This window comes from Megalops cyprinoides, chromosome 8 (assembly GCF_013368585.1).
Source record: "Megalops cyprinoides isolate fMegCyp1 chromosome 8, fMegCyp1.pri, whole genome shotgun sequence".
Classification (NCBI taxonomy): Eukaryota; Metazoa; Chordata; class Actinopteri; order Elopiformes; family Megalopidae; genus Megalops; species Megalops cyprinoides.
This window is the reverse complement of record NC_050590.1, coordinates 31,744,291-31,771,328: the sequence shown is the minus strand read 5'-3', so window position 1 is coordinate 31,771,328 and position 27,038 is coordinate 31,744,291. Positions and strand designations below refer to the sequence as shown.

Sequence of the window (27,038 nt, the reverse complement as noted above, 5' to 3'; positions counted from 1 at the left end):
CAGGTGTTTGCCGCAGTGTCCTGCCACAAATGCAACGTCTGATTGCAGCCATTTTCAATAATTTAAGGATGAAGGATTAGGTACGTAATTGGTTTAAGGTGCTTCTTAAAGGTTACTTCCAAAAAGGTGTCCAGTGCATCAAACAGTAACTGACCAGAATCAATGCATCCTGAGCTGGTTCTCAGTTCACATGCTGGGAATGTATGATACCATTTTTAATGAGCCTTGGAAGAACATATGACTTGCTGTATGCTGGCATGTCCAACTAATTACTTTCCCTGGGGTTCAACTTTTCCATAAATTGAAAATGTTGGCGCTTTTAATTGATAATAAGCTGATTTATTTGCAGAGGAAATTCATTGCGTTTTTTTCCAAAAAATGCCATCTATGGTGCAATATGCACCTACAGTAAAACACAATTTGTGTAACAGCCAGTAAAATAAAGGAAAAATAGTAGAGTGGCAAATTATATTTGGATAATTCTTAATAATATGCACACTGTTAAGACTGAAATCATGTCGCCTGCTGAAGCAAGAGAAGACACACATAATGTTATCAATGTACATATGGGCTGGTTAAAAAAAGAGTTCAGTGGTGCACTCTCTTGTGCTGTAATTTACATTTAATTCAACAGCAAACCAATGTTTTGCAATAAGTGGGGCCTTCATCATGTTACGCCTCAATGTTGGTTTCTTTTCCAAGCAAATGTAAGCTGGAGTGCAAGGGAGCATGTGACAGTCCTCATTTTTCTTTGTCATAACCCCATATAAAAGTGTATAAGAACAAATGGGGTGGCGTGTTGCTGGTCTTTGGCATTGTCCATGCAGCATGGTAAATTTGCAAAGTGAGGTGATGTATTGGTGCCCCAAATCACTAGAGAGTGAGATCTCTATGCAAAGGAGAAAATGCGTTGCAAAGGGAAGGCAGTTGCTGTGGAAACAGGCAGCTCCATCCATCACCTGGCTGACGAGACTTGTGTGGCCCACTCCCTTCCCTCCCTCATTTCAGAGTTCCTGGGATAGGAAGTCGTGAACGGACCACATGAAGTGATGCTGTTGCTGCATAGTGAAGCTGGGTGGAATGACAGAGAACAAGAGAGTAGCTGTAATTCCGTAGAGCCAGAGTAAGGGCATGATTTGTTTCCTCAGCTGGGTATGTAATAGTAAGGGTGTAATGTAACACCTTTGTGATGGTGTTGAGCCCGGTGAGCTAGTTGTCCCTCTTGATAAGTGAGCTGTGAGCATGGTGACGGATGCAGTACAAAACCAGTAACATGCCTACTGGTTTTGTACTGTAGACTGTACTGTAGCAATCTGTAGATCTCTGTCTGCAGGTGCCTCTGCTACCAACAGCGGCATCACACCCTCAGCCATTTGTGCCTCTTCCTGCACAAGTGAAAGAGCCACGGGTTCAGTTCCTAGTCTGGCTGCACCAGTGATACTGACACAGGCACTGTGCACCAAGCACAGTGGGGAGCACCTACGCATCTGTGAGCATGATGGACAAAGAGATGTATCCCACGAGACAGTGGGGCTGACAGCTCCTCTGTCTTCCTGACGAGCCAGAATTAAAAATAGAATAGTCCGAGCTGTAAGAGAGAGAGACTGGGTATTTATTTCTTTTGTACGTTCAAAGCTGCATCCTTGATAGGAGTGAGTGTTGGGCGAGAACATGAGACACTGCTGGAGCATTGGACATTGAGGAGTAAGGTTGTACAGGCAGGCCTGTGTGGGGTGCATTCAGAGGTTTTTGATACTTTATACTTCTTGTTTGTTTGTTTGTTGTGTGTTTGCTACTTTTATTGACTGCTTTTACATCTCTGATGTTCCTTTACCCTTTCTCTTCATCCCAACTGCTTTTGAAGAAGTGAAAGAATGCCTTTTGTCAGGTAGGCACATTGACTTGTGGGAATTTTCCTAGCAGAAAGCATAGGGACCTGGATGGTGAAAAATTACATGTAAAATACCATTAACCTGAGGTCTCCTTTTGTCTGTATCTTCTTTCTCATGTCTCAAATTCAAATTTGAATATGCTTTTCTGTTGGCATGACAATAAAAATAAAAATAAAACACAGTATTGCTAAAGCAGTGGATTTGGAATGAATGTAAGCAGTAACAATGCGGCTATGAATTATCTTTAAAAGGTAATACAGTGAACAGTCCCTTCAGTTTCTGTCTATACATGGAGACCCTGGCAGAGTGTATGCACACTTTTCCACAGACTGGTGGTCAGGCTTTTGCCCAGCCATGAGAGGTTCGGCCTGTTCCTCCTCTCCCAGCAGAACTGGAACTTAATGCCAGTCGGAATGGACAAGAAAGTCTCTTTCTCTCTCTGTATATCCCTTTGCATGTGTCTTTCCTTCTTCTCCGTCTCTGTCGGAGAGCTTGCATGTCACACAGAGACGGCGGTTCTGAGAGAGTCATCGCCTGTCACCCCGTACTGCCATTTGTCTTCTAAATCAGCTCAGCGCACCTGTGCCTCGAGTCCGCACTCATAGATTCAGTGTGTCCATGAGGGAGAAATGAGAGGGAGAGAGAAAGAGAGGGAGAGGCAGAAGGAAAAGTGCCAACATGGCGTGCCCACCAAACAGAGTGTTGTCTTGTCTCCAGTGTTTTTTTTTTGTTGTTGTTTTTTTTTATGAGCTGGACTGTGCTGTCATGGATGAACTGCTGGACCTCAACCTGTGAAATGATCAACCGAGCATAAGATACAAATGCCTTTGTAACTGACGGACCACAGAGTGCATAGGGTTAAAGGATGAGTGTAAATGTTACCTACTGCTCAGTTCACTGGTTCCTTTGCATTATGTTATTGCTCTCTTCTGAGCATGTATTGGCTTCCTAATTAGCAAATAGATTTGTCCCTGGAGACCCCCAGGATCTTGTGTAAAAAAACAAGGTAGTTCAATATCCCATGTATGAGTTCCCTTAGTAAAAATGAGTAACAGACTGGTTTCATTCAGAGCTACTTTCAGTTTTGCAGACATTCATTGTTCACAGACAGCTTTTGAAAAAAGTGTAAGACCTGCCACCTTAGGGATAATAATCCTTTTAGGGTGCACTTCAAATACTGACTCCAGTATATTGACCCAAGATTGTAGTGCTGCCTTTATATTCTAGGGAAGCATGTCCCCAAAGAATTTTTTGGTTGGTTTGTTTAAAAGGTAACCACAATGGATTTAGTACTCAGTAAAATGCAGGATGGGTTGTTGTGGGGCTTTGAGGTTTGTGGTGCCTCATCCCTTAAATTGTGCTAATAAGCAGGGCCAGCTGACACTCAACATGCAGATTGTTTGTGTGGGCATGTGTTCTCTGTGTCCCTGAGGAGAACCGTGCTTCTGTCTGTGGGATTATGACACTGCTGCTTTGAAGAAGACTACCATGAAAAAACGTAATACTTCAGACAGCCAGAGGTGCACAAGAGGACATTGCTGGGGGCAGTTTCCTCACCCCATGGTGTGAAATGTCAGTGTTGAATGGAAGCCCTACTCAGCTCACATCAGAGGTGACATCTCAGTGTAGTGGAGGCATATTTGCACAAATCTATGAACCTAAGTTAATAAAGATGTGCACTCCAGCATTTTGAATACTTTGCTGTGTTTCATGTGGAGATTGTGTTTTGCCATGTTGGGAGCAGAAAAGACCATCTTGCAGTATACCATATACATTCTTCTCTTGAAATCCACATCTAGCCTGATGAAAATCATGAGGGGGACAGATTGAGTATTTGTGTGTCAGTGTAACGGGCAGTGATGGCGAATGGCTGGTGTCGGTGTCGTGAGCGTGCCTGTGTGTCACAGTACGTGACAGCCTGCATGTGTGGGGGTGCCAGCGCTTGTGTCACATCCTGTGTGCATCTGGGTGTTATGCACTCTTGCAGATGCACAGCTCATGGCTTGCTGCTCCACGGAGAGGCAGTTCCTCAGCGTCAAACACTTTGATGCCACCTCTGTGTGACTCAGCCTGTGGGAACTTGATGATACCCAGGTGTAAATGTCACCACGGCTGTGAAGAAGCAGGCAGCTCACAGGAAACACTCATCCACTTTTGAGGAAACCATCTTCTCCAAGTGCATTCACAGGAACCTGTTGCCTGACAGCACACTTGGGAAAATCATCATCTCCCAGCACACTCACAGGAAACACATCTGCTGGCACACCCGCCTAAACTGTCATCCTCCAGGACATTCAAAGGAACCCATCTTTTCCGAGTGCACTTACAGCAACCTGTCATTCGCAAGCACACTTGTGAAAACTCTTACCTCCCAGCACACTCACAGGAAACTGCTATCTTCAGTCTATACTGGGTTCCCTTTCATTTGTGTTTGTGCAGGGTGAGGTTTTTATAGATTCAATGCACAGACAATTTCATGTCATTGGAAACCTTGCAGTAGAACCAACGGACCAGAGAGGAATCATAATTGTGTGTGTGTGTGTGTGTGTGTGTATAAACCGCAGTCCTATCAATGTACACTAGTCTATGAGTTTAATTTGAGGCTCAGCATCTTTGTAAATGATGCTAATGACAGGCTTGTGCAAAACCTGAGATTTATTTATATTGAGAGGTCAGTGATTGCAGCACTCAGGGCGTGACATTGAATGCTTTTAAATGATTCAATGCCAGTCACTTTGCCCTCCATGGAGAAATGGAATAACAATGTCCTCAAAAATCTCTGCAGTCTTGTCCTATGGGAGGACTTGAACGTTGTTTCCCAGACTGCACAACACATTTGTTCAGACGTGTTCAAGTGCTGGTGCTATAAAAGCAATTGAGCACCAATGCGATGGCTAGGGGGCTGCGTTACCACAGCAACAGGTGCCGCCTTGATTTAGAGACAGAGGTCACAAATAATTACCCTCCTCTCCACTCAACACATTTCAGAGTTTCAAGTGAATAAGGTTTTTTTTTGATGCTGCACGGTCCACAAATCAATACAGATCATTTTAAAACCAATTGATTCCCCATTAAAGGCAATTGATAAGGAAGTGTGTAGATGGCGTGGGTCAGCTTGTCTGTGCTTCGTTGCAGATGAAGTGTCTGTAATATATTGGGTTTTTATCTGAATGACTGAGATGTATCTTACTTTAAAGATTTTTTTCCTGCATGTCAACTCCCAGGTGAGGATGAGCTGGCTTCTGACCCCTTGGCTCTGTTGCTGGTATTGATGAACTGAATTCTGTGGTTTGCCAGTTGGCGAACAGAGGCCACAGAACTGTCAGAGAGGTGAGTGCATGGAACCCACGCATGAGTGGCCATGTGACTAATTGCCATAATTAGCACCTACAGTATGGCTACTATTGGTTTTCTCATTCTGTTCACTAGAGAGGACTCTCACCACACCACAACTCCAGGTTCCAACCAGGGGTTGTAGACCCTCACGAGCACCTGTTGCTGTGGAAACAAAGCAACTCCTGCTGCTGCTCCTCCAGCAGCAGAGATGGGCAGTGCAAGTGTGGGAATTGCCTGACTAAACTGGAAAAAAGAGATGAGCATCTTGAGTGATTTTCTTTTTTTTAAATATCCTGACTGGAATCAATGGAAAAACATAAGAAGGTGAATGAAATAAGTCAGGAAAGTGACATTTGTTTTCAAATCATGATGGATATATATGCAAGTATGTACTGTATACAAGTGTAAATTGCTGGAAGGTGCAATAAAACTCAGTGTTTAAAATGTTTCAGCCAAAGAAAGACATTAGTGCATCCCTTAAAAATTCACCAACCATATGTCTGTTATGATTTGCAGACAAGACAGATTTTGCTGTTATTATGTAGTTTCCTCCCTGCATCCAGAGCTGGAGTCTCTTTTTAGTCTTACGATGCTGGATCAAAGTTTATTTGCACGATTTGATGATACAGAACAATGATGCTGTTTCGTTCATTTGTTCTATTGATTTACCAAAGACAAAAATGTTTCTTAAAGAGGTTCTTGTGAATTACTGGGTGGTGACAGTTGGGATGATGACTGTGATAACTTTGTGACGAACCCAACCCACACCCCACCCCCAAAAGAATGAAGGATTGTGTGCAGCTTTCTTCGACAAAAAGAACAGAGGTGCCTCATTCTAAGAGAAATTGAATCTTGGCAGCAATAGTTTATAATTAAAAGACGATAAAATTAACAGACCATTCAAATCCCTAGTGCACACATTGAATAGGATAAAAAATAACCACAATCAGATCACATATTTATTTACAATAGGTGTCTCATGGGTGAAGCGTAGGCAAAGCAGATTACTAATTTGCATTATCATGTGTATAGTGATTATACTGCCAGCCAAATGGTGATTTTTTTTCTCTTGTTTTTTGGCATGATACGGCAGTCCAGCCACCTCAGGATTTAAGTAGGTTGCTAATTATCTTTCATTATGCAACACCTCAAGGAAAGTCTCATGCCTCAGTCAGGGAATGCTGAAAGTGCATGTTTTTGCACTATGTATGCAACTTGAGAGGGGGTGTATTACAATTCAAAATGGTCATGTTTTATTTGGTTGGTCTTGTTGATCACTGTTGTGGTCAGACCTTGGAATGAGGAAGCCCAAATGCATTTATGTCTCTTTAGTGAAGTCCTTTTTTGTTTTGGCTTTGCACCCATGGCCCAAGTTCAGCATTGCTTTGGACATAGGCTTTTTTCTTTTTTATTGGGTCCTTGGAATGACCCCTGACCCTTCCCCAACACCCGCCCCCCATTACATTACATTACATTAATTTAGTAGACGCTTTTTTCCAGAGCAACTTCCAGCACAAACAAACAGCAGTGTATCCATTCAGATTGAACGGGGTACAGTGTCAGATCAGACTAACAACACTCCCAGACCAGTGACTGTAAGGCTTACTACAAGTTAACTTGTGCAGCCTGACTAGACAAGGGAAGCTAAGTATACTACCATATATCACAGTCACTAGATCACAGAATCCAAAACACACCATGATACTACATGTAAAATAAACATCAAGTACTACAAGTAGCAGGTGTTTAGGGCGTGAGGATTGAAGTGGAACTGAGATAGAGTCTGAAGAGTGGGTCTTCATTCTGTGTCGGAAGATGGTGATTCCGCTGTCCTGACCCCTGTGGGGAGTTCATCCCACAACTGAGGGACCAGTACACACAGGGATCATGTCTGATTGGAGTGACCCCGTCTAGATGGGACAGTCAGTTGCCCCATGGTTGCAAAGCGCATGGTCTTGGTGGAATATATGATTTGAAGATAGGTTGTAGGTATGAGGGAGCTGTCCAATTCACTGACCTGTATGCCAGCAACGTAATAGAAATTGACACTTTTATGAGATCATGGAGCATTTTATTTTATACAGTGGAATCATGTTGTCTTACCTTAAACCATAACTGATTTCTTTCCAGCAAACGTAACAATTAAAGTGGAAATCAGGCATGTGATTGGTCATTCAAAGCAATCCACGGGGGGCTTATTAAAAACAAGTCAAGAAATCTGTTATTCTTTCCTGCAGTGGGATCTGAATTTCTCCATGATGGACTTAAATACCTCTAACCTCAACTTTACTAATCTTGGCTTAGTGCCAGCAGGACTGCCCAAATCTTATTGGTGCATTTAATGTTACGCAGATCTCAGAATCCTGTTTCTGTTTGCTGGAGTCACGTACAGCCTCTTAAGGGTGGGTTCAAGGTCTGGGGTAAAAACTCTGTTGTTGTTCCTGCAGGTTTTCTGCACGGGTAACCTCTCTGGCTTCGTCCAATGAATGTTCCCCATTTAAATGGTGGTAATCCATGGCCGCAGGCCCCCATTGCAGCCAATTTCGAAACCAATTTCAGCACTCCTCCCCCGAGACGACAAACCCTCTAGTCACGTGCACCCAGATTTTTTTCTGTCATGAAAGTCTGTCAGCCTTGCTGTCATAAATATTTAACCCCCAAGATGCAGAGGGCACTACAGAGGTTTAAACTATTCCTGTCACTCCCTTTACATATGTTGTGAGGCTGCTTTTTGATGATGGGAGGAGGGACAGTAGGGCATAGGACCAAACAGAATAAACATCTTGGGTTAAGGAGCAGCCCCTCTGCACTGCTGCTATCCAAACACTGCCTGTTTGCTGAAGGTGTGGGAGGGACAGATGCCTGAGTCAAGAGTGACACTGCACTGTAGGTGTCATCCTGTTCATACCTGGGGTCTCAAACCGTGAAGACCTCCTGAAACACTCTCAGACTCCTGTGCTCACCCTAGGGATTCTTTGAAGCGGGATTGGTCAGTTTACCATAGGACCAATCCTCAGAACATGGTCAGGACGGTCGCTGCTTGTGTCAAAAGAATCTTTGGGGTTTTTTTTTCAAATCTTAGGATCCCATAGGTGTGGTTTCATTTGGATTTTGCATTTGCACCCTACATGTTGCCTGCAATATGAATAGATACATCATTAATCACAGTGAGAATATGAATGGCAATTTAATGCAAAAGGTGAGGGACTAAGTCAGATTTGTGGTGTTAAATCTCAACTCCAGAAGTAGAAGCATAGTTTCTGGTTTGGCTGGGTATGGAACCATGCCTGTTTTAAAAGTCAATAGTTTAGTTACTACCCCTGCCATGCGCAGTCAATGATATTCGATTGCTGGCAAATTAAAGATTAAACTCTTATCCTGTCATGTTGCTGAAAGTATGAGGCGGAAATGACCTTGAGCAGAGAAAGTTGGGCTGTTTAAACAGGACTCTCCAGTGCACCCTGGGACCTGCAAAAGGTGCCTTTTCTTGATAATGTGATTAAGTCTGGAACGGAACAATCTTAGCATCCTGCGAACCCTTCAACCCCTTCAAGAGGTTGAAGATGAGTGTGTGTGTGTGTGTGTGTGTGATGAGAGAGTTAGAATGAGAGAGAGATTGAAACACGGGGCGGGGGGGTGATTTGTCTGTGCGCCAGCGGTGGACAGGCATCCCTGCTCTGAGACTGCTTATGTCACACCCCTGCCTTGTCACTGCCCCTCTGTGTTTGCCGTCATGTCTGCTGGTTCAGCCCTGTCTTCCGTGTGCCACTAAAAAGGTTGTGCTCCTTGCATGTTGTGTTAATTAGCTACAGAAACGCCGCTGGGCCCATGGGAGCTCCCTGGCCCAGACGCTTTCTTCATGAAAAGGGCGGATACAAGCAACCTGCCGCCAGTGTTTGCTTTGGCTTTTCTTCTTCTTGGTGATCTAACACGTGGCTGTGCCACATTTGAACTCTGGATGTACACAGTGAAAGAGGCCCTGTGGGTGGGAGTGCCCGGGTGGCCACTGGTGATGTTGCGCGTTCCCGCTCGGAGCCAGCCGCATCACAGGGCCATCTCTGGGCTCTGGCTGTCTCTGTGATGAGCCCAGGGGCTCATGTCCATGCAACCCCACCACATACATCTCAACCCTCCAGGCTATATAGAGTGACATCTGTCAGACACCACCTGGCCCTCCCATCATTCACCTCATACCTGGGCTGTGCAGAGAAAGCTGGCCAACCAAATGTGCTGTGATGCTTGCAGTCACTTGTGGACATGGCTAAGGCCATGTGTCATCATCCCCTCGCTAATGGACATCTTATCAAATTGTGTCAGGAAGCAAAACAAATGAGGCTAAAAAAAACTGAAGTCTCCACACTGTCACAGAGCGGAATGTCTTTGTCAAAGCTGGGGTAGTGACAGCGGGCTGTACTAGGGCTTTAAAAATTATTTTTAAAAAAATTCCCTCCTCCTTTTCCCCTCACAGCCATATTACTCCTTCCTCCCTGAGCCAGCTTGCAACAGCTGTGGTTACAGTAGACTGCCACGCTTAATTTATTTGAATGGGTTCTGTGACCATCCCTCCCGTGCACACCACATGTGACATTTTACTGGCCCATATTAACACACCATCTGTATCCTGAAATCGCACAATAATTGAGCATAATAAATTGTGTTAAATCCATTACCAAAAACTAAAGAAGAAGGGAAATTTTTGTTTACCTTGAACATGTGTTTAATTATATGCTGTTGCTTCCTGTGACAGACTGAGATGGGCTGGGAGTACAGGGTGAATATCCAGGCACTCTATACAGATGGTTGTCTCTGTGTTTTTGATGTGGAAAAGCAAGCTGTTACAGCTCATTCAGCTTCATTCATTGAGTTGGTCGGGATCGCCTAACATCGAAATTGGACATCTATGGACCAAGTGCAGCAGTTTCATACAGGGCACATATGAGCAGACCTTCAGAGTTTGATGATCACTGTTCAGCAATAACAACCAAGGTAATCTACAAAGCAAATTATCTTTCCATCAAATAACCAATTTGCATTAACGTCAGTCTGGCTTGGTCATGTGCCCTTCAATTTATGGCAAGCCAGCAGAGACTTTTTTTTTGGAAGGTTATTTCTCATCCCTCATGGGAAATGAGGTACATTTTCACTATCATTAGAAGGAAATGCTTTGCTACACTAATGGTAATTATCAGACAAGGAAACTCTGTGACCTGCATGAGGGGAAAAAAAGACTGGGACACAGTAGAGTGAACACCAAACAGGTCCTGGCTATTTCAGAACCTGGTCCCTTTTTCCCAATGCAGAGGAGGAGGTGAAGGATTTGCAAATGTAATGTTACAATCCCCCTAATTAAGCGTTACAAAGGAGGGAAGGACTAGTATGTTGAGTGCATTAATGTGAGTCTAGTCATAGGAGCAAGTGAGAGGGTCTGGCTCGTAGACAGCTGAGTAAGAGGGTCATAGCAGCACTGCACACAAGAGGTGGAGGGTTTCTACACACGTGGGGGAGATTCACTGTCTCCAGCTCTACACTGGTAACTGCCAACATGAGGGGGTAACCATGTTATAGCCTGGCCCATCTCCACCCTGGTGTTATTAATGAGATGGTAAAAAGGGTCACTTGTTTTTCCACTGGCACAGACCGATCTTGGCAGAATGATCCAAGGATATTCCAACAGACTGCATTAAAAAGAACGGCAAAACACATTGTAAAACACAATGTCTGGCTATGTACACTAAACCGCATACACACTACTGCTGTCCAAAGGTCACATCTGGCCTTGCTGGTGGAAAGAATTGTTCTCAAAAGAATGGCAGGCAATACATTGATATTTTTTTGTGTTGCACAGGGAGCAGACAGACCATGTTGTAGCACTGGTGGCAAATTGGTAGTGCCAATGTGTAAATGGGTGCCTCTGAGCTGAGTTATGAGCAGGGTTTCTCTGAGAACCGATTCAGTCTATTTACTGGTAGCTGGTGGGGGTGGACAGAGGGTGTGATTTTATACAAGTTTGTCTACCCCTGTGCAGAGCAGAGAGAATGACCAAAGGAACCCAGGGCTCGTCACCTTGCCTACATTAGCAACCCTGTCATCAACAGATAAACTATAAGAGCCATGCAGAGCTTTACAGAGCCGGACAACCATGTGCTTTTGAAGAAAAGAGGAAAAAAGGCACTTTTTCATTTAGATTTCAGCTGGAGACCTGAGTGGTGCTGAGAAAAGGAGAAGAGTGGGGAAAAAAGCAAGGAGAAAAATTGGCATGACTGAAGGCTGGGTCGGGCCACAACTGGGGTGAAGATTAAAGGGGAATGTTTCATTATTTATTTAGCTGTTAGTGTGTTTTTTTCCAGTGGCTGAAGTCTGGGTGACACAACTTTGAACATTCAGGGCTTTGATGGTAATGTTAATTTTTTTCCTGTTTCCACTGCCTTCTTACACTTTCCTTTCAGACAAGGGCAAAGAACATGGGCGTAGTTGTTGCCACAGAGATGGGGCATGGGCTGAGGAGAGTGCTGTCAGAGCATGATAAACATCACTTCACAGGCTTCCGATTGGCAGTCCTTTTGGCTTTTGACCTAGCCTCTTATTGGCGCTGCAAAGTGAAAAAATAAATGGTGAGCCATCTCAGTTGTGTGCATGGCTTGAGACTCACGCACTCCTCCCAGACAGAGATCACTTTGTGCTCACTTTAAGATGCATATGACCTGGCGTGGTGCGACTGAGACAGACTGAGAAATTAACACTTGGGAACGTCTGCTCCCAGAGTCAGTACTGAAGCAGCTTAGGCCTTCAGTGTGGGCTAGTGCCACATCAAGCACTGCTTACGTACTTGACACACAGGTAATAATGAGTGAGGTGTAGTGCTATCGATTGCTCTCATTAGGACAAGATTAACCTCATGCGCCCAACCTATAATTCTCACTGATATGATTCCACTACGGATTATTCCTATTAGCACACACCTGCAGCCAGTGAAAAGATAAGGCTTTCACAGCCTCATTCTGAAAGCAAAGGACTGCTCTCCTCTTCTCCCTGATTGGTCAACAGTGCAGGCTAGCCTACCACCTAGAAATTTAGGTGCATTCAATGTAGGCACATGGCAGTTTGTCCCCTGCTTTGAGTAATGTAGCAAAATTGTATAATGGCAAAATAATTTAACTTCAGTGATACTTGATATGCTATGTAAGGATTATAAGGTAAGTTTATTAACTCTTGCTTGAATTTGTTCACCCTAAAGTTAAGGACAAAGCAACCTGAAGGTTGATCGCCCCACCCCCACCCTGTTCGATTTTTGAGTGTTGTTCTTGACATCATGCATTCAGTAGTACAAATGTAATGTGACAGCAAAAGTACCATTAAGAAGCAGAATAACAGCATGCCATTTACAAAAAAAAGAGTCCTGCCGTGTTTGGCCTAGGTTTAGAAAGCGAGAGATGGTACAGGATGTTTGGGTCAGGGAGATAAGGAAACGTGGCCCCAGGCTCATTGCTCAGTGGTGATCTTCAGTGGCAGGTGTATGCACCAGGAACATCCAGTGCGGATGATGATGCATATTCGAGTTGAAGGCCTTTGTTACCACAGTCACAGACTTGACCCCGGATATGTTCAATGTAGCTGCTGGCCACTCATGAATGGAGGCTGTCCTGCACTGGCAAATGAGGAGCACCACTTGCGGTTGTGTTTACTGCTTTTAATTATGCCAGAATAAAACACATAACAGTCATTACTGTTATATTCAATATTTTCCCCATCTTTGCTGGAGAGTGGGGTGGTGAAGCTATAATGAGTCTGGGTGAGGCATGACAGGGAGCCTCCACACTGCGATTAATCAACGCTGCTACTGAAACATGCCCCTCCTACATACTGTGGCAAGAGGCAGGGCTTGGCACACCCGGAGAGCCTCTCTTCAAAAGTTTCCCAAGTGTGAGAAACATTCAAATGATGCTGTTAGAATGCTGAGGGTGCTCGGAGTGGTGGTGGGATACATTGAAAAGAGCAACATAGGTTTTAAGTGCTGAGATTGGTCTCATTTGAAATCTCTGGGCCTTGGTGGTTTCAGTGACTGAAGGTGATCCCTAAATAAATCAAGGCAGTAATCTTGAGTGATGGCACCTCACATGTTTTTCTCCCTTTCTTTCTCTCTTGTAGGTGGAGCGAGAGATAGCCATTCTGAAGTTGATAGAGCACCCTCACGTCCTAAAGTTGCACGACGTCTATGAAAATAAGAAATATTTGTAAGTATCTGCCTTAGTTCTCCTTTCAAGCAGTTCTGCATTCTGTTTGGGGGAGTGTTTACATTAGACATGGGGGGTTAGGGTCAGAGCAATAGGGCTATACTGCTGTAAGGTCAGTCTGTTGCCTCCAGGGCACAGTGCAGTGGAAAGATAGAATAGCACTCCTACCCATGAGAATACAGAGCTGTAGGCTTGTAAAACTGATAACTTGGAAGGGTTGAAAATTTATGGCCTCTGGGTGGTCACTCATAAAGACTCATTGACACTGATGGAGCTCAAATGCAGTATTAATGATTTCACAAAGCCCTTGTTTGGTCGTGCTTAATTGAAAACCATTAACGGAGCATGGAACGCTGTTGTGTGAACATGACAGTAATGTGCTTAACATTCGTCATCACAGTTAGATTTACAAATATTTGCAGTTGCAGACAGTATATCGGCATTAAATTAATCTGGTTTTAATGATGTGAGAAGTTGAGGGGTTGTTATTTCACTTGCATTCCCATTTCACTGGATTATTTGCTTTTTTTCAGACTCCTATCGCATCCTTTGCCTTCATCTGCAAATATTAAACTAGGATTTAATCACCTATGAGAGGTGATGCCTGCATCTTATATCAAGCGCTTTCACACAAACACCAAACACCACAACTCAAAATGCAGTGTATATGAGCTCTGTATACAGTCATAAATATGTCTACATGCATGCATTCATGCGTACACTGCCCAATATATTACCTTCTATGCTCTTCGTGCAGGTTTGCTCCGGAAATTGCGCTTGTCCTCAATAAATGATAAAGGCATTGAAGCCCAAGTCCCTTTTTAAAATATTCTAATGACAGACGGATCACCCCTCTGGCTGTATAAGTGTTTGGCTGTGAAAACGTTTCCACTCACAAATCATGTTTGACTCCCCTCACCTAATTTGAATAGTGTTGATGGGTAATCGCTTGAACATATCCCTTAATCTGCAAATGAATGAAAGGCTTGGGGGTGGTGGGGGTTTTATATATATATATATATATATATATATATATATATATATATATATATATATATATATATATAATGTGTGTGTGTGTGTGTGTGTGTGTGTGTGTTGGGGGGAGGAGTGGGATCTCCCATCCAACCATATGTGTGCCACCCATCTTCACCAATCCATCAGACGTAGCCCCGCCTTTTCCTTTGCGTTAGGTGTTAGGGACAGGTGGTACAACAAAGAGGACAGAGAGGAACTATAACCGACAGTCCCACACCCTTGTGTGAACCACACTACAAGCACAGCGGCAGCAGCTATAGTCAGAACTTCCGGAAGTGAAGCAGAATAACATTGTCTGGTAGCAAGGAGGATAGTAAACATTATTGCTGGAATGATGCTGTGTGACAAATTACAACCCTCTGCAGGTATAAAAATTCATGCCCCGCTTTAGGTTTTATGTGCGCTGTGAATAATTTAGGATGATTTCCACAAGTGCAGGCCAGGTGTGGGTCTTGTGCCGACTGTTTAATTGATATGGTTATTACTGCCAGAATTCTGTGGGGAAACATAGGAGTTCAACTGGCTTGAGATTCAATTTCACCAGTCCAGAGGAAGGAGGGAGCACAAGCAGCACTGGAGGATTGTACGTGGATGTACTGCTAGTGCCATTGTCATTATATACAGGTTGTCTACTTTGGAATGGTTGGATCCAAGGCTGACACAACTCACAGGTGTCAAAATCAGAGACTTGTAATATGTGTCACCACCTAAGGGTGCAGTTATGACTGCTACCAGACCTACTGTTTCTCCCAAGCTGGCCAGCTGTTTCTTTCTACTTATAATGTGTTTGTTGCGGTAGCTTGGTCTCTGCAGATGGAGCAACTAAACAGGTGCTATTTTCACCACAGGTCAATTACCTGCTCATGTTGCAGTTCTGCCCAGTGTGTTTGCCATTGTTTGTCTGTCTTCCACTTTTTTGCTGCTGCTTTCTTGCAGGAAAAGGCTTCTGGGCTTTTACATGGTTGATTTTTTTTTTCTGCTTGTGAAACCTGAAACAACGGAATTCTGGAGAAATTTTTCTGAACTGCCTGAAATTAATTCAGAGCTTATTGCAGCTTACAGGAGTTTTTATGTAAGCTTGTGAATACCTCACACCCAAGATCTATACTGCAAAGGCAATGTATGGTGTCAGTGTGCACATTTTGAATTTCAACCTGAATTCAACAGCTGTAGTAAAATCATAAGGGCTGTTGTCAATCTAGGCAAAATCAATGTGCAAGACTTTAAATTTCAGCTAGAACTTCTTAACTGGAACAAGCAGGAAGTGTGTAGCCTCCCTAGTGATTAACAGTTTTTGGACTTTCTGAAAACAAGTTGATAAGAGTCACGGAAGCAATTGTTTTTGAATCAGTGATACCATTCTGCGCTGCACTGCCTCAATGTCAGCAGCCTTAGCTTCTCAGCCTTTTTATGCTCTGCATCTTACTTACAAATCCCTCTGGGGTCACAGAGAAATGTTATACACAATGCCTTGTGCCTATGAAAAACTGCTGTGCTGCTGCTGGAGATCTCACTGGAGTATTGCTATAATTGTCAACACTGGAGTGTGGTAAGGGCTATTGCTCCATATCTTATGACTGTAGGGAATAGACAGGTCTTTAGGTGCACGGTTATCTGGGTCTGCTCATTTTAGTCAATATTTGAAGAGCTAGAAGCCAAAATGACTATCCTCTCCAAACATCCATGAGTGATACCCAGGAGGACAGTGTGAATCCTTCATGTGCATGCCAGCATGTGTGTATGTGTTTATCTGCAGGCGTGTGTGCTGGCATGTGTATGTCTCTATGTATGTATGTGTGTGCGTGTGTGTGTGTGTCTCAGCACCTTCTGCTCTGTCTCCCTCTGCAGGTATTTGGTTCTAGAACATGTGTCTGGGGGAGAGCTTTTTGACTACCTCGTGAAAAAGGGGCGGTTAACACCGAAGGAGGCTCGGAAGTTCTTTCGACAGATCATCTCTGCCCTGGACTTCTGCCACAGCCACTCAATATGGTGAGCAGAGTTCTCCCAATCACACTTCATCCCCCACCCCTTTACTGCATATTGACGTACCTGAGCCCCAACCCGTTTACTTCATATTAACCTACATGAGCCTTTTCTTTCTTCATCTCAACTCTACAGTCTCAGTAAAAACATCTGGAGGAATTTAGCACACTTTCATATCATTTACTGGGGCAAATAGTCTTTGATATCCCGGAATGTGTCTAAAATGGTCTAAATGAATTATTGTGAAAAACTGTCATTCATTACATTTGTGATATGTTGATGCAGGTGAAGTAACTGTAGCATTTGTGAGTATTTCAGGTTAAATGGTAAAATACCTTTGCTTGATGGAGGTCTCCCACCAGGATCTCAAACCTTTGATTATGAGACGAGACTTGTACCCACAGTGCTGCGATGCTGGCTTTTCAAGGCCTTACCTTAAATCTGACCTCAGACTGAGATATGGTTGCTTTGGCACTGGCTGTGAAAGCCTGCGCCCACCTCCCAGCAGCTTTTCAGCATTCTCTCCACATAACACTGAAGAGAACTTGATGGAAAACTAGCATAAACACTTTCCATCTGCTCTCTCTGGTAACATATTCACACCCTGAGGCTTTCAATTACAACCATATCAAGAAATCACGTTGCAGTTTCTCTAAAGAGGAGGCCTTCCCCCCACCCCCTCAACCTCAGTATCTAGATTTATCTTGGCTCAGAACCTTGTCAATGCTATTTTCCCATAGACTCAAAACCTTTTACATTTCATTATTGAGAAACTTATTATTTTAAAGTTTCACTTCAAAGTGTTTGTGTACATTTTAATTTGGAGGCAGCCTCATGGTTAACTCACCACTCTGGGTACACACATCTCAGCTCATCCATGTTGCAGCTATGGCTGTGAGTTAGCAGTGTTCAGGGAACTTTCAAGATTGCTGGTTTGAATCCCAGGTCTCCACTCTCAGTTTACCTTTTAGTAAGGTGCTAAATCTGAATTGCTTTAGTAACTTTGCAGCCACTGAAATGGATAAATGTGGTTATTGTGTAAAGTGTTATTTGTCCTAACATGTGCAGGTATTCTAATTAGTTTGTAGGAAAGGTGATCTGTGATGAGTGCTGTGACTAGGCATTTGTCAAGAGAGCTGATTCAAGTAAAGTCTGATGGTAGAAACAGGGTTGTCCCATTGACCTTTGATGAGGACATCTGCTAGGAAAAAGAAAATGATGTGATGCAACAAAATAATAATCTAAGAGATACAGAGCTGATGGAAATTTTGAGTAGGGTGGTGGCCGTGACCCTGTGGCTTGAGAGGGCAAAACAGCTGTGATGTAACATCCTATGTCTGCTGTAAACGAGCGTGCTTAGCCAGGCTAGGTGAACTGAGACAGGGCACAAGCTGCCACCTTCCTGAAAGCCACTGCCCTTGCCGTCAGGACAGGGACATCCCCACTTTGCTGTTTTTTAAGTGTGCATGTACTTATGGCCCTGGGAGTGAAGGGATGCCCGTTGCATGCATGTGGCAAAAGCTTGCAGGTACTTAGCTTCATGTGACCTTAAGCAGTATGCAGAGTAAATTTCCCAGTATGTTGGTATCACCAGCACCGCAGACTCAGCAACCATCACTCTTTATACAAGGCTTCTTTCTGCCCTCTGCCAGCATCTTCCAACAAGTGATGGATCACTTTTTGCCAGATAAAGCCCGCAAGCTAGAATCATTAGAATCATTTTACAATAGTATGCACTGTTAGGGATATAGTGTTCTTCTCCAACACATGTGAGGCAGTCAGTATCTGGTATATTCATATTGCTCACAGAACAGTTTATGTTTAATTCTCCTTACATGTAGTGACAGCATTGTTTGTGTGTTTTTTAGCAGATGGAGTTTATGGCAAGAATGTTTCAAACACAGCTGGCTTTAGTAGGCTTTTAAGCACAGGAAGTGCCTATATACCACTGCCAGATAGAGCCAGACAGTGCAGCAATGGGCATCTCTTGGCAACTCTCCTGTCAGCACCCCCCTTCTGTACCTATCACCTTCCCCTCCTACTCCTCCTCCTCCCCTTCTGGCAGGTTATTAGTGAGGGGTAATTCTGAGTGGGACACCAGGGGAAATTTGAACTCACCCCCCAGGCTAGTCTCTGGGTGGGTGGCAGACATTTCCGCAGGACTGCTGCAGCACAGATACCAGCTTCCAGCTGCCTGCCCCTTATACTGTGGGAGCATGTTCAACTGTGCCTCCTTGTGTGTATTTGTAGTCTTGTCTCTCCCATGTCTATGTCTGTGTGTGTGTGTCCGTGTGTATCCGTGTGTATGTGTGTGTGTGTGTGTGTGTGTCTGTGAGTGTGAGTGTTTGTGCATGTATGTGCACATATGCAAGCCATCCAAGTCACCCCTGACAAATGAAAGGAACCAGCTTACCTGAAGGCTGAATGTTATTAGGCTCTGTGGATAACAGATAATGGCAGTTAAGCCAAGCCCAGCACAGCTGACATTGAGCACACCCCTGCCACCACTACCGTCACCAACCCATGCACACATGCACACATGTACAGAAACAGCAGATGGATTTCATTTGAATATTGATGACTGGAGGAACCTTTGGTCATTAAAGTCAACACATGACAGCATTCACTTCTCAGGCAGGCAGACAGGGACCCCCATCCCTTGTTTCTCAGTTGCAAAGAGCACCACCACCCATCCACCCACCCAATAATCCATTAAGGACTCTGGGGCGACAAAAGCACCCGCTCCCTCTGCCTGTCCTCTCTCAGACCTCATGAGCTGGAAGGTGCTGCCCACTCTCCTTTGCACTTTGCACATCCCTTTTCTGTCAGAGACGCCAGAGCTGCCACAGCGTCCGCCACAGACCGGGGACCACCCCACTTGGCTCGTTTGCTTTGTTTTCTCGCCTCATTGTGGGTTTTCAATCCCCTCACAGCAGGTGATCTCATTTGGGGACTGTATGGTGAGGTTGGAGTGGTGGGTGGTATTTTTGGATCTCAGCAGCCTCCCGTCCATCTTTGTTCTTACAGATTAGAGGCATGTTGTGCCTGCACAGTCCCCTGTATAGAATCCATCAGCTGATTTGCTTTTAAAGTCAGACTGCTGTTGAGTTACTTTGTAGTGGCCTGATTGTCAGCACAAGAAAGGCAGGTCCATTCAGTCATCCAAAGGAGGGATACATTGTCATGTACAAAACAGTGTGAATGAGTTGCCAGATGTGATTTCAATGGGAAAATAAGTGGACAAATTGACTAAGGCTGCCCCCCACTGTCTTTACGATCATGTCCACCTGTTTCCTGAAAAGGCTGAAAATTTGTGTTAATGTGATGTTCAGTGGCCATTTTCTAACATCCTGTGCCCCACAAGTCTAAATCCCTTGTGGCATTCCCTGCTGTCAATGCAGAGATGTGTATACGTATGTATTTGTATATCTGTATACTATGCATGTGTGTGCATGTGTTTGCTTGTATGTACACTATATGGACAAAAATATTCGGACGCCTGATCATTACACCAACCGGGACTGTAATGACATTATATTCAAATACATATACTTTAATATGGAGTTGGTCCCCCTTTTGCAGCTGTAACAGCTTCCACTCTTCTTGGAAGGCTTTCCACAAGATTTTGGAGTGTTTCTGGGGGAATTTGTGCCCATTCATTCTGTAGAGCATTTATGAGGTCAGGCACTGATGTTGGACGAGAAGGCCTGGCTCGCAATCTCCATTGGAAGAATAGCATTGTCCACAATGTCTTGGTATGCTGAAGCATTAAGATTGCCCTTCGGTGGAGATAAGGGGCCTAGCTCAAACCCTGAAAAACAGGTGTGGCTAAAAACTTTTGTCCATATAGTGTATGTGTGTATATATGGTTGTGTGTGTGTGTGTTGTTATGGAGGTTGAGTGGAAGCCCAGTGCTGTTGAGAATATCGCTCTCCAGTGTGATTCAGACCTGACAGGGCCATCATCTCCACCTTTTATCGTAAGTGTGATGGCAGGAAGAATAATTTACAGGCTGTCGTCATTACCTGGTCCTGAGATGTGTGTATATATATGTGTGTGTGTGTGTGTGTGTGCGTGTGTGTGTGTGTGTGTGTGTGTGTGTGAGTGAGAGAGACAGAGTGCTGTCACTACGGTTGAGTATTGGCTCTGACTGGCATACCAACAAGCCTGGCTCTTTGGCGTTGCGGTCAAAGCTGCAGTTTGGTACCCCGTAGACCCTTGTTCGAGGCTGGGTGGGGTGACCGCTCTTGCCCTTTGCTACAGTGTGCCTGTGTATGTGTGTGTGTGCATTTCTGTGTATGAGAGACAGCCTGAGGCAGAGAAGGGAAAAGTGGCTCCAGCCACATTTTGGACAACCATCATTCTGTTCATAATTGCAGTGTTGCCCCCGCCGACACCTCTATGATGAAGGCAATTAGTAAATAAATGTTGCAGACAGTGAGGGGTAAATGTCTCCTTGTGTAAAAGAATGAAATAAAAAAAAAATTGTTTGTTGAGAACTTGTCAGGTTGGAGATTATTCTCCCTGAGAGTGTGAAGAGGTGAGTCTCCCCTGACTGTAAAGTCCATAGCTGTATAAAGGCAGTTTGTCACAATGCATTCAATGAGGTAAGTGGACTGAAAAGCCTGGAGGAGCTGAGTTTGAAAGATGCATTTGGGGTGCTCACCTTCAAAGTGTTCGGCCAGCAGCATACCATTTTGACCAACAGTCAAAATAGAGCTGCAGTCCACGTTCTTGCTCTTTTCTGGCTGGCTGACCTTCCAATGGAGCACCTGTGTGCACCAATGTGTGCTTGCTGAGCCAGTAAGACCATCCAATATCTACTGATTTACTCAACATATAACTTCATATTGTAAAAATGCATGCAGTATAGTATATGTTTTGTACCTGGAGTGAAAGTTTTGTCTCCAGTGTACTCATCTCTTTTCCATCCCAGATACTGCTTTGATTGACACAGCGGGATTAAGATTAGACTTGAAGGCTGTCAGGAGTCTGACTCTGACCTGCTGAGTAACCTCTGCTGACGAGGCTGCTCCCCATCTCACATTTGCGGTGCTGGAGTTGGGCTGTCTGCACTTTGCGTTTTCTGTTCTGCTTTGTGTTCAGCTAGCTCCCCCCACCCCCTTTGTACTGTGTTCCTCACACTAGGGACTGTTGGATTGAAAAGGGTCAGTGTGCATTATCAATTAGCAAGGAGCAAACCGATGCCCCCCAACAACATACAGGACACTAGCTGCTCCCACTCAATTAGCCACCAAACGCCATGCCACACTCACACGGTAACATTCACTGCATTCACCGTGGTACAGACAATGATCCACAGCGTATTCCTACTACTGCTCCCAGTGATGCTGCCATTACAGTTCTTTGCAGTGGGAAGGACATTCTTGTTTTGCACTGTATGCTGACCCACAGAGACACAGGGAACAGGCATGGGTGAAATGAATGCTGTTTGTCATGCTGTGCAACTCCCAGTGTGGACATTTGGAAGGGGTGAGGAGGGGGGGACACCTTCTGGAACTGAGTCATTGAACTCTTTACAAACAAATTAGCAGTGAAATTCTCTGGAACATTATCCCACCCCCACCCTTCTGCGCTCTTAAAACAGTAGAGCTCCTGGACCAATAAAGATCTCTAATGGAATCAAAGCAGGAGCCCTAACCCCATCTGCATCTTTATGGTCCCCCATCACCCTGTTTTGTGGCTTGCTGTCTGCTTTCTCCGTCATTCCCCACCCGGCTGTGATGGCGTACCCTACTCGTACCGCTCCAGGGAGGAAGGCTGTGGGGCTACGGGACTGTCACCATCATTATGAGCCGATTGTCTGAGAAAGCTGATAACAGAGGCTCCATTTCTTTTCTTTTCTCTGTCTTTTCTCAGAGCACATGCTAAAATGGTCTTTCTTCTCACCCAGGTGGTGTGTGTGTGTTGGGGTGGGTTAGGGGATCATGTGTACAGAGGGACAGGTTAAATTCCATCTGGGAAGGTTTTAGGCAAGGGCCACAGAGGCAATTGATGTGTGGGGGGTGGTGGGGGGAGCAGCTTCTCCATGGCTCCTCTGCAGTTGGTTGCAGCATTGCCTTGAGAGCAAAAATCAGCAGCTTACTGGGAAAACATTAGCTATAATCTAACGAAAAGAAGAAGTATGTAAACATGGCAACTGAGGATCTCTTTCCACCAGCTGGATGGCTGTTGTAGATGCCTCATTCTTATTTTGGAAAATTGATCTCATTTTCACTCCCTCCCAGTCCTTTGCCTCTCGCTTGCCTCTCCTATTGGCACAGTGCAAGATGGAGAATTCCATTCATATCCCTCCTTATTTTCCCAGTTATTCCCTGATTTATTCCCCAGGCTGCATGCAAATAAATACCGGACAATTGATAAGGCCAGTCACCTGCTGCTTTATGTGGAAAATGTGTGAGTTTCATGGGCAAATATCACATGGTGTGATTTGAAGAAGACAATGATAAGTCAAACTCTGGTCCTGTCATAGCACTAGATCATCAGAGCATTTATATGAATGCATTAATGTGAATGTGACAAAAGCAGCAGAAGTCAAAAGCATCCTTCTCATCATGTTACGGAACATTTATGAGGCAATCACCTGGACTAGATAATGAATTTTATCTTGTGCTCTCGTAAAGCACACAATTAGCTTGTTGAGTGAGTTCAGGTGGAGGCATAATGGAACAATTTCAGGTGCTTGTCCTGGGCCTTGATTGGGTCGACGAGATATCAAAGGTTTGAGAGGAAATGGACAACAAGAGGTGGAGCATAGTAAGGAAATATATCATTATTTAACTGTGGGAGTAAATGGCACTACTACATTTCATCTGCACTTCAGGTTTAACCCACTCCAGCAGCTGGCACAGCAAGCCATTTCTGCTCTGTGATCAAGTGTGGAGATTGCACTGTCGTTAGAGACAAGTAGGAGCCAGTAATACAGCCAGAGAGACACTTCACTCACAGTAATGTACTTTAAGAGCTTTTAAAGTCCATTGTACTTTAATTAACTACAACATGAAATGGCAGAAATCTCTGTTTCACATTGTGAAACTGCATGGTCTATTGTCAAAAAGGGAAAATATAGCAAGAATTTGACACATTTAAAAAGTGATATCTTTTAATGCAGTGCTGTTGGTACTAAAGGTGGGCAAAACAGCATCATCTGATAGAGAAACAGCATGAACTTATAATGATTTCATGCACTTCTGATATCGAGCCATTTTGAAAAAAATGTAGATGCTGAAAAAATACACCGATGAGCCAAAACATTATGATCACTCACAGGTGAACGGAATAACGTTGATCATCTCAAAACAAGGGTACATGTCAAGGTCTGTGTAGATTAGATGGTAAGCGAACAATCAGTTCTCGTAGTCAACGTGTTGGATGCAGGAGAAATGGGCAGGAGTAAAGATCTGAGCGACAAGGGCCAAATTGTTGTGGCCAGATGGCTGGGTCAGAGCATCTCTGAAACAGCAAGGCTTATGGAGTGCTCCTGGTCAGCAGTGGTGAGTACCTACTGACAGTGGTCCGAAGAGGGACAAACCACAAACCAGCGACAGGGTGTTGGGCGCCCAAGGTTCATCGATGTGCGAGGGGAACGAAGGCTATCCTGTCTGGTCCGAACTGACAGAAGGTCTGCTGTGGCACAAGTCACAGAAAATTTTAATGATGGTTACGGGAGGAATGTGTCACAACACACAGTGCATTGCACCTGGCTGCATATGGGGCTGCATAGCTGCAGACTGCTCAGAGTGCCCATATGACCCTACAAGCACCTACAATGGGCACACAAGCATCGGAACTGGACCTTGAAGCAGTGGAAGAAAGTCGTCTGGTCCGAAGAGTCCCGTTTTCTTTTAGATCACGTGGATGGCCATGTACATGTGCGCCATTTACCTGGGGAACTGATGGCACCAGGATGTACTGTGGGAAGACGACAAGCCAGTAGAGGGAGTGTGATGCTCTGGGCAATGTTCTGCTGGGAAACCCTGGGTACGGCCATTCATGTGGACATCAATTTGACATGTGCCACCTACCTAAACATTGTCGCAGACCAGGTACACCCCATCACCTTTTAGCAGGATAATGCGCTCTGCCACACTGCACACATTGTTCGGGAATGGTTTGAGGAACATGATGAAGTGTTCAGGGTGTTGCCCTGGCCTCCAAATTCTCCAGATCTCAATCCGATTGAGCATCTGTGGGACGTGCTGGACTGACAAGTCCAATCCATGGCAGCTCCACCTCGCAACTTACAGGACTTGAAGGATCTGCTGCTAATTTTTTGGTGCCAGATACCACAGGACACCTTCAGGGGTCTTGAAGACTCCATACCTTGGCGGGTTGGCACTGTTTTGGCGGCACACAGAGGACCAACAGCATTTTAGGCAGGTGGTCATAATGTTTTGGCTCATCGGTGTAACTTCAGTTCAGACAGCTTAGAACAGTGAAAGGTGCACATGAATGGCCCTTTGCTCTTGGTCTCTACTTCAGATCTCTGACATAGCCCAAAGTGGCCAACTGAGTGCCAGAGAGCTTCAAAAAGGACACTATATTCTGACTCAGAGCAGGGAACACATAAGAGGAAAGACTCATGGTTACAGACAGGATATCCTTTTAAAGCAAAATTACTGAATACAGCCAATTCTAATGGGTTTCAGAAGCTGTAATGACCTGTAACTGATGCGCTAGCCTTGAAATCTAATAAACCACTTCTGCAATTTGTCCCTGTTGTGTTTCTGAAGAACCAGTGTATCTGTTTTATTGCAGTCCCCTTGAGGTTTGTGATCATATTTGAGCATAATTTGTGAGCTGACCAACATAACCAGCTTGTGAGTGTCATTGCATTTTTTTTTGGGGGGGGGGGGGGGGGGTGACTATATTACATTAGCGTAACAGATGCTCTTATTAAAGCTCTTATTAAAGAGCAATATACATAGCATGTCATTTATGGGTTGGGTTAAGTCCCTTGCCCTTGCCCTTGGGTACAACAGCAGAGTCCTCACTGGGAATTATGATTTATGAGGAGTTATGAGTTATGATAGGAGTTATGAGCTGCCTGCTCCTCACCACTACAGCACTCCTTTGTCCAAAGCTACACTACTGTTGTGACAGTTTTTACCTCCTGAGCGATTGCATCAACTACTCACCTCTCCTTTTGTCCAGTAAGGCCTGGAATTGATTTTATGCTCCTCGAGCAGCGACCAAAATAGGATTAAAGTAACATCAAAGTCATCTGGGACACCGCCTTGTCCAGCGCTAAACCATCACACTTGGATTAGAGAAAGCTGCATGTATACTAGGTGTCCAGATTTGTCAGTCGATTTCCTGGAGGGTGTCTCACTGGAGGCGGGCAAAGACAGTCTCCCCCCCTCCTTCTGTCTACAGAGGTACAGTTTGACTCCCTATGAAAGTAGATTGTAATCTGCAGGTGACACTTCAGCATGGACGTATGAAAGGAAGTCAACATGCCCTGACTCCCGAGATCAAACGCCATGGGAATGTCACACTGGGGTGGCGTCTGCCTCACACAGGGATGCAGGGATTCTGGCTGGGGGGCTCCCTTTTTTAGGGGGTAGGGGCCCCTGAGAGACTCATGTCAAAGCGTGAGGGAGCAGGTCGGGGAAACAGTAAATTAGCTCGCCTGAACTAATGCAGGCAGGCCATGAATAATGCACGGGCCTCGACTGCAAATGCGGCACCGAGCGTCTGTGGCATGGGCGGAACTGCGCTTTTGGCAGGTAATCTGTTTGTATGTATTAGGACCATAGATGCAGAGAGGCAGGTCTTTCTCCCCAGGTGGCGCAGGGCCAGTTCTTCAGCAGAGCGAGCAGGCTTAGTGAACCTGCTGCATGCTTCCAGCTTTGCTCCACTCACACTAACTAAGAGGGGTAATCGCTTGGTGCAGGGCAGCATAACAGTGTTGACACAAAGGGACATCTTTTTTAATGCCCGGCTGCAGAGCATACACTGTACTGCAAATGCTTTAACTTAGGAAACGTTTGTTGTCCAACATAGGTTAGTTAAAGGACTAACATCAATAAATGTAAATTATTAAAAGTATTTTATTTGTGTGTGGACCCTGCTTTCTTTAGCACACAGCATCTCGTTGCAAAACTTTTGGGTAGGCACCACAGTAGGGATTCTCACAGCACTGAAATGTTGTGACTTAACCATTTTCTCTCTCTCTCTCTCCCTCTCTCTCTCTCCCCCCATTTCTTTTTCTTTTCTCTGTCTTCCTCTCTGTCTCCTCTCCCCTTCCCTCTGTGTCTCCTCCTTTCCCTCTCTGGCCAACTCTCTGTCCATCTCTCTCAATTTCTCTTTCCATCCCTGCAGCCACAGAGACCTGAAGCCAGAGAACCTGTTGCTAGATGAGAAGAATAACATCAGGATAGCAGACTTTGGCATGGCCTCTCTACAGGTCGGGGACAACCTCCTGGAGACCAGCTGTGGGTGAGTGGCACCTACCTCAGTTCAGACTGCACTCAAGAAAACCGGTGATTGAGTTTCAGTTAAGCCTGCAGCTGTGTACTACCCAAACCCCCTGCAG

General features: G+C 44.7%; 1 protein-coding gene across 4 annotated transcripts in view; it reads left to right on the top strand.

The window, feature by feature from the left end:
- brsk2a (BR serine/threonine kinase 2a) overlaps window positions 1–27,038 on the top strand; it is a 188,200-nt gene that overhangs the window by 116,492 nt on the left and 44,670 nt on the right. For all 4 annotated transcript variants that reach the window (XM_036535099.1, XM_036535097.1, XM_036535098.1 and 1 more), the window contains exons 3-5: window positions 13,374–13,459; window positions 16,346–16,486; window positions 26,825–26,941. In XM_036535099.1, coding sequence (XP_036390992.1) covers window positions 13,374–13,459; window positions 16,346–16,486; window positions 26,825–26,941 — 344 coding nt within the window. The remainder of the gene's footprint in view (window positions 1–13,373; window positions 13,460–16,345; window positions 16,487–26,824; window positions 26,942–27,038) is intronic.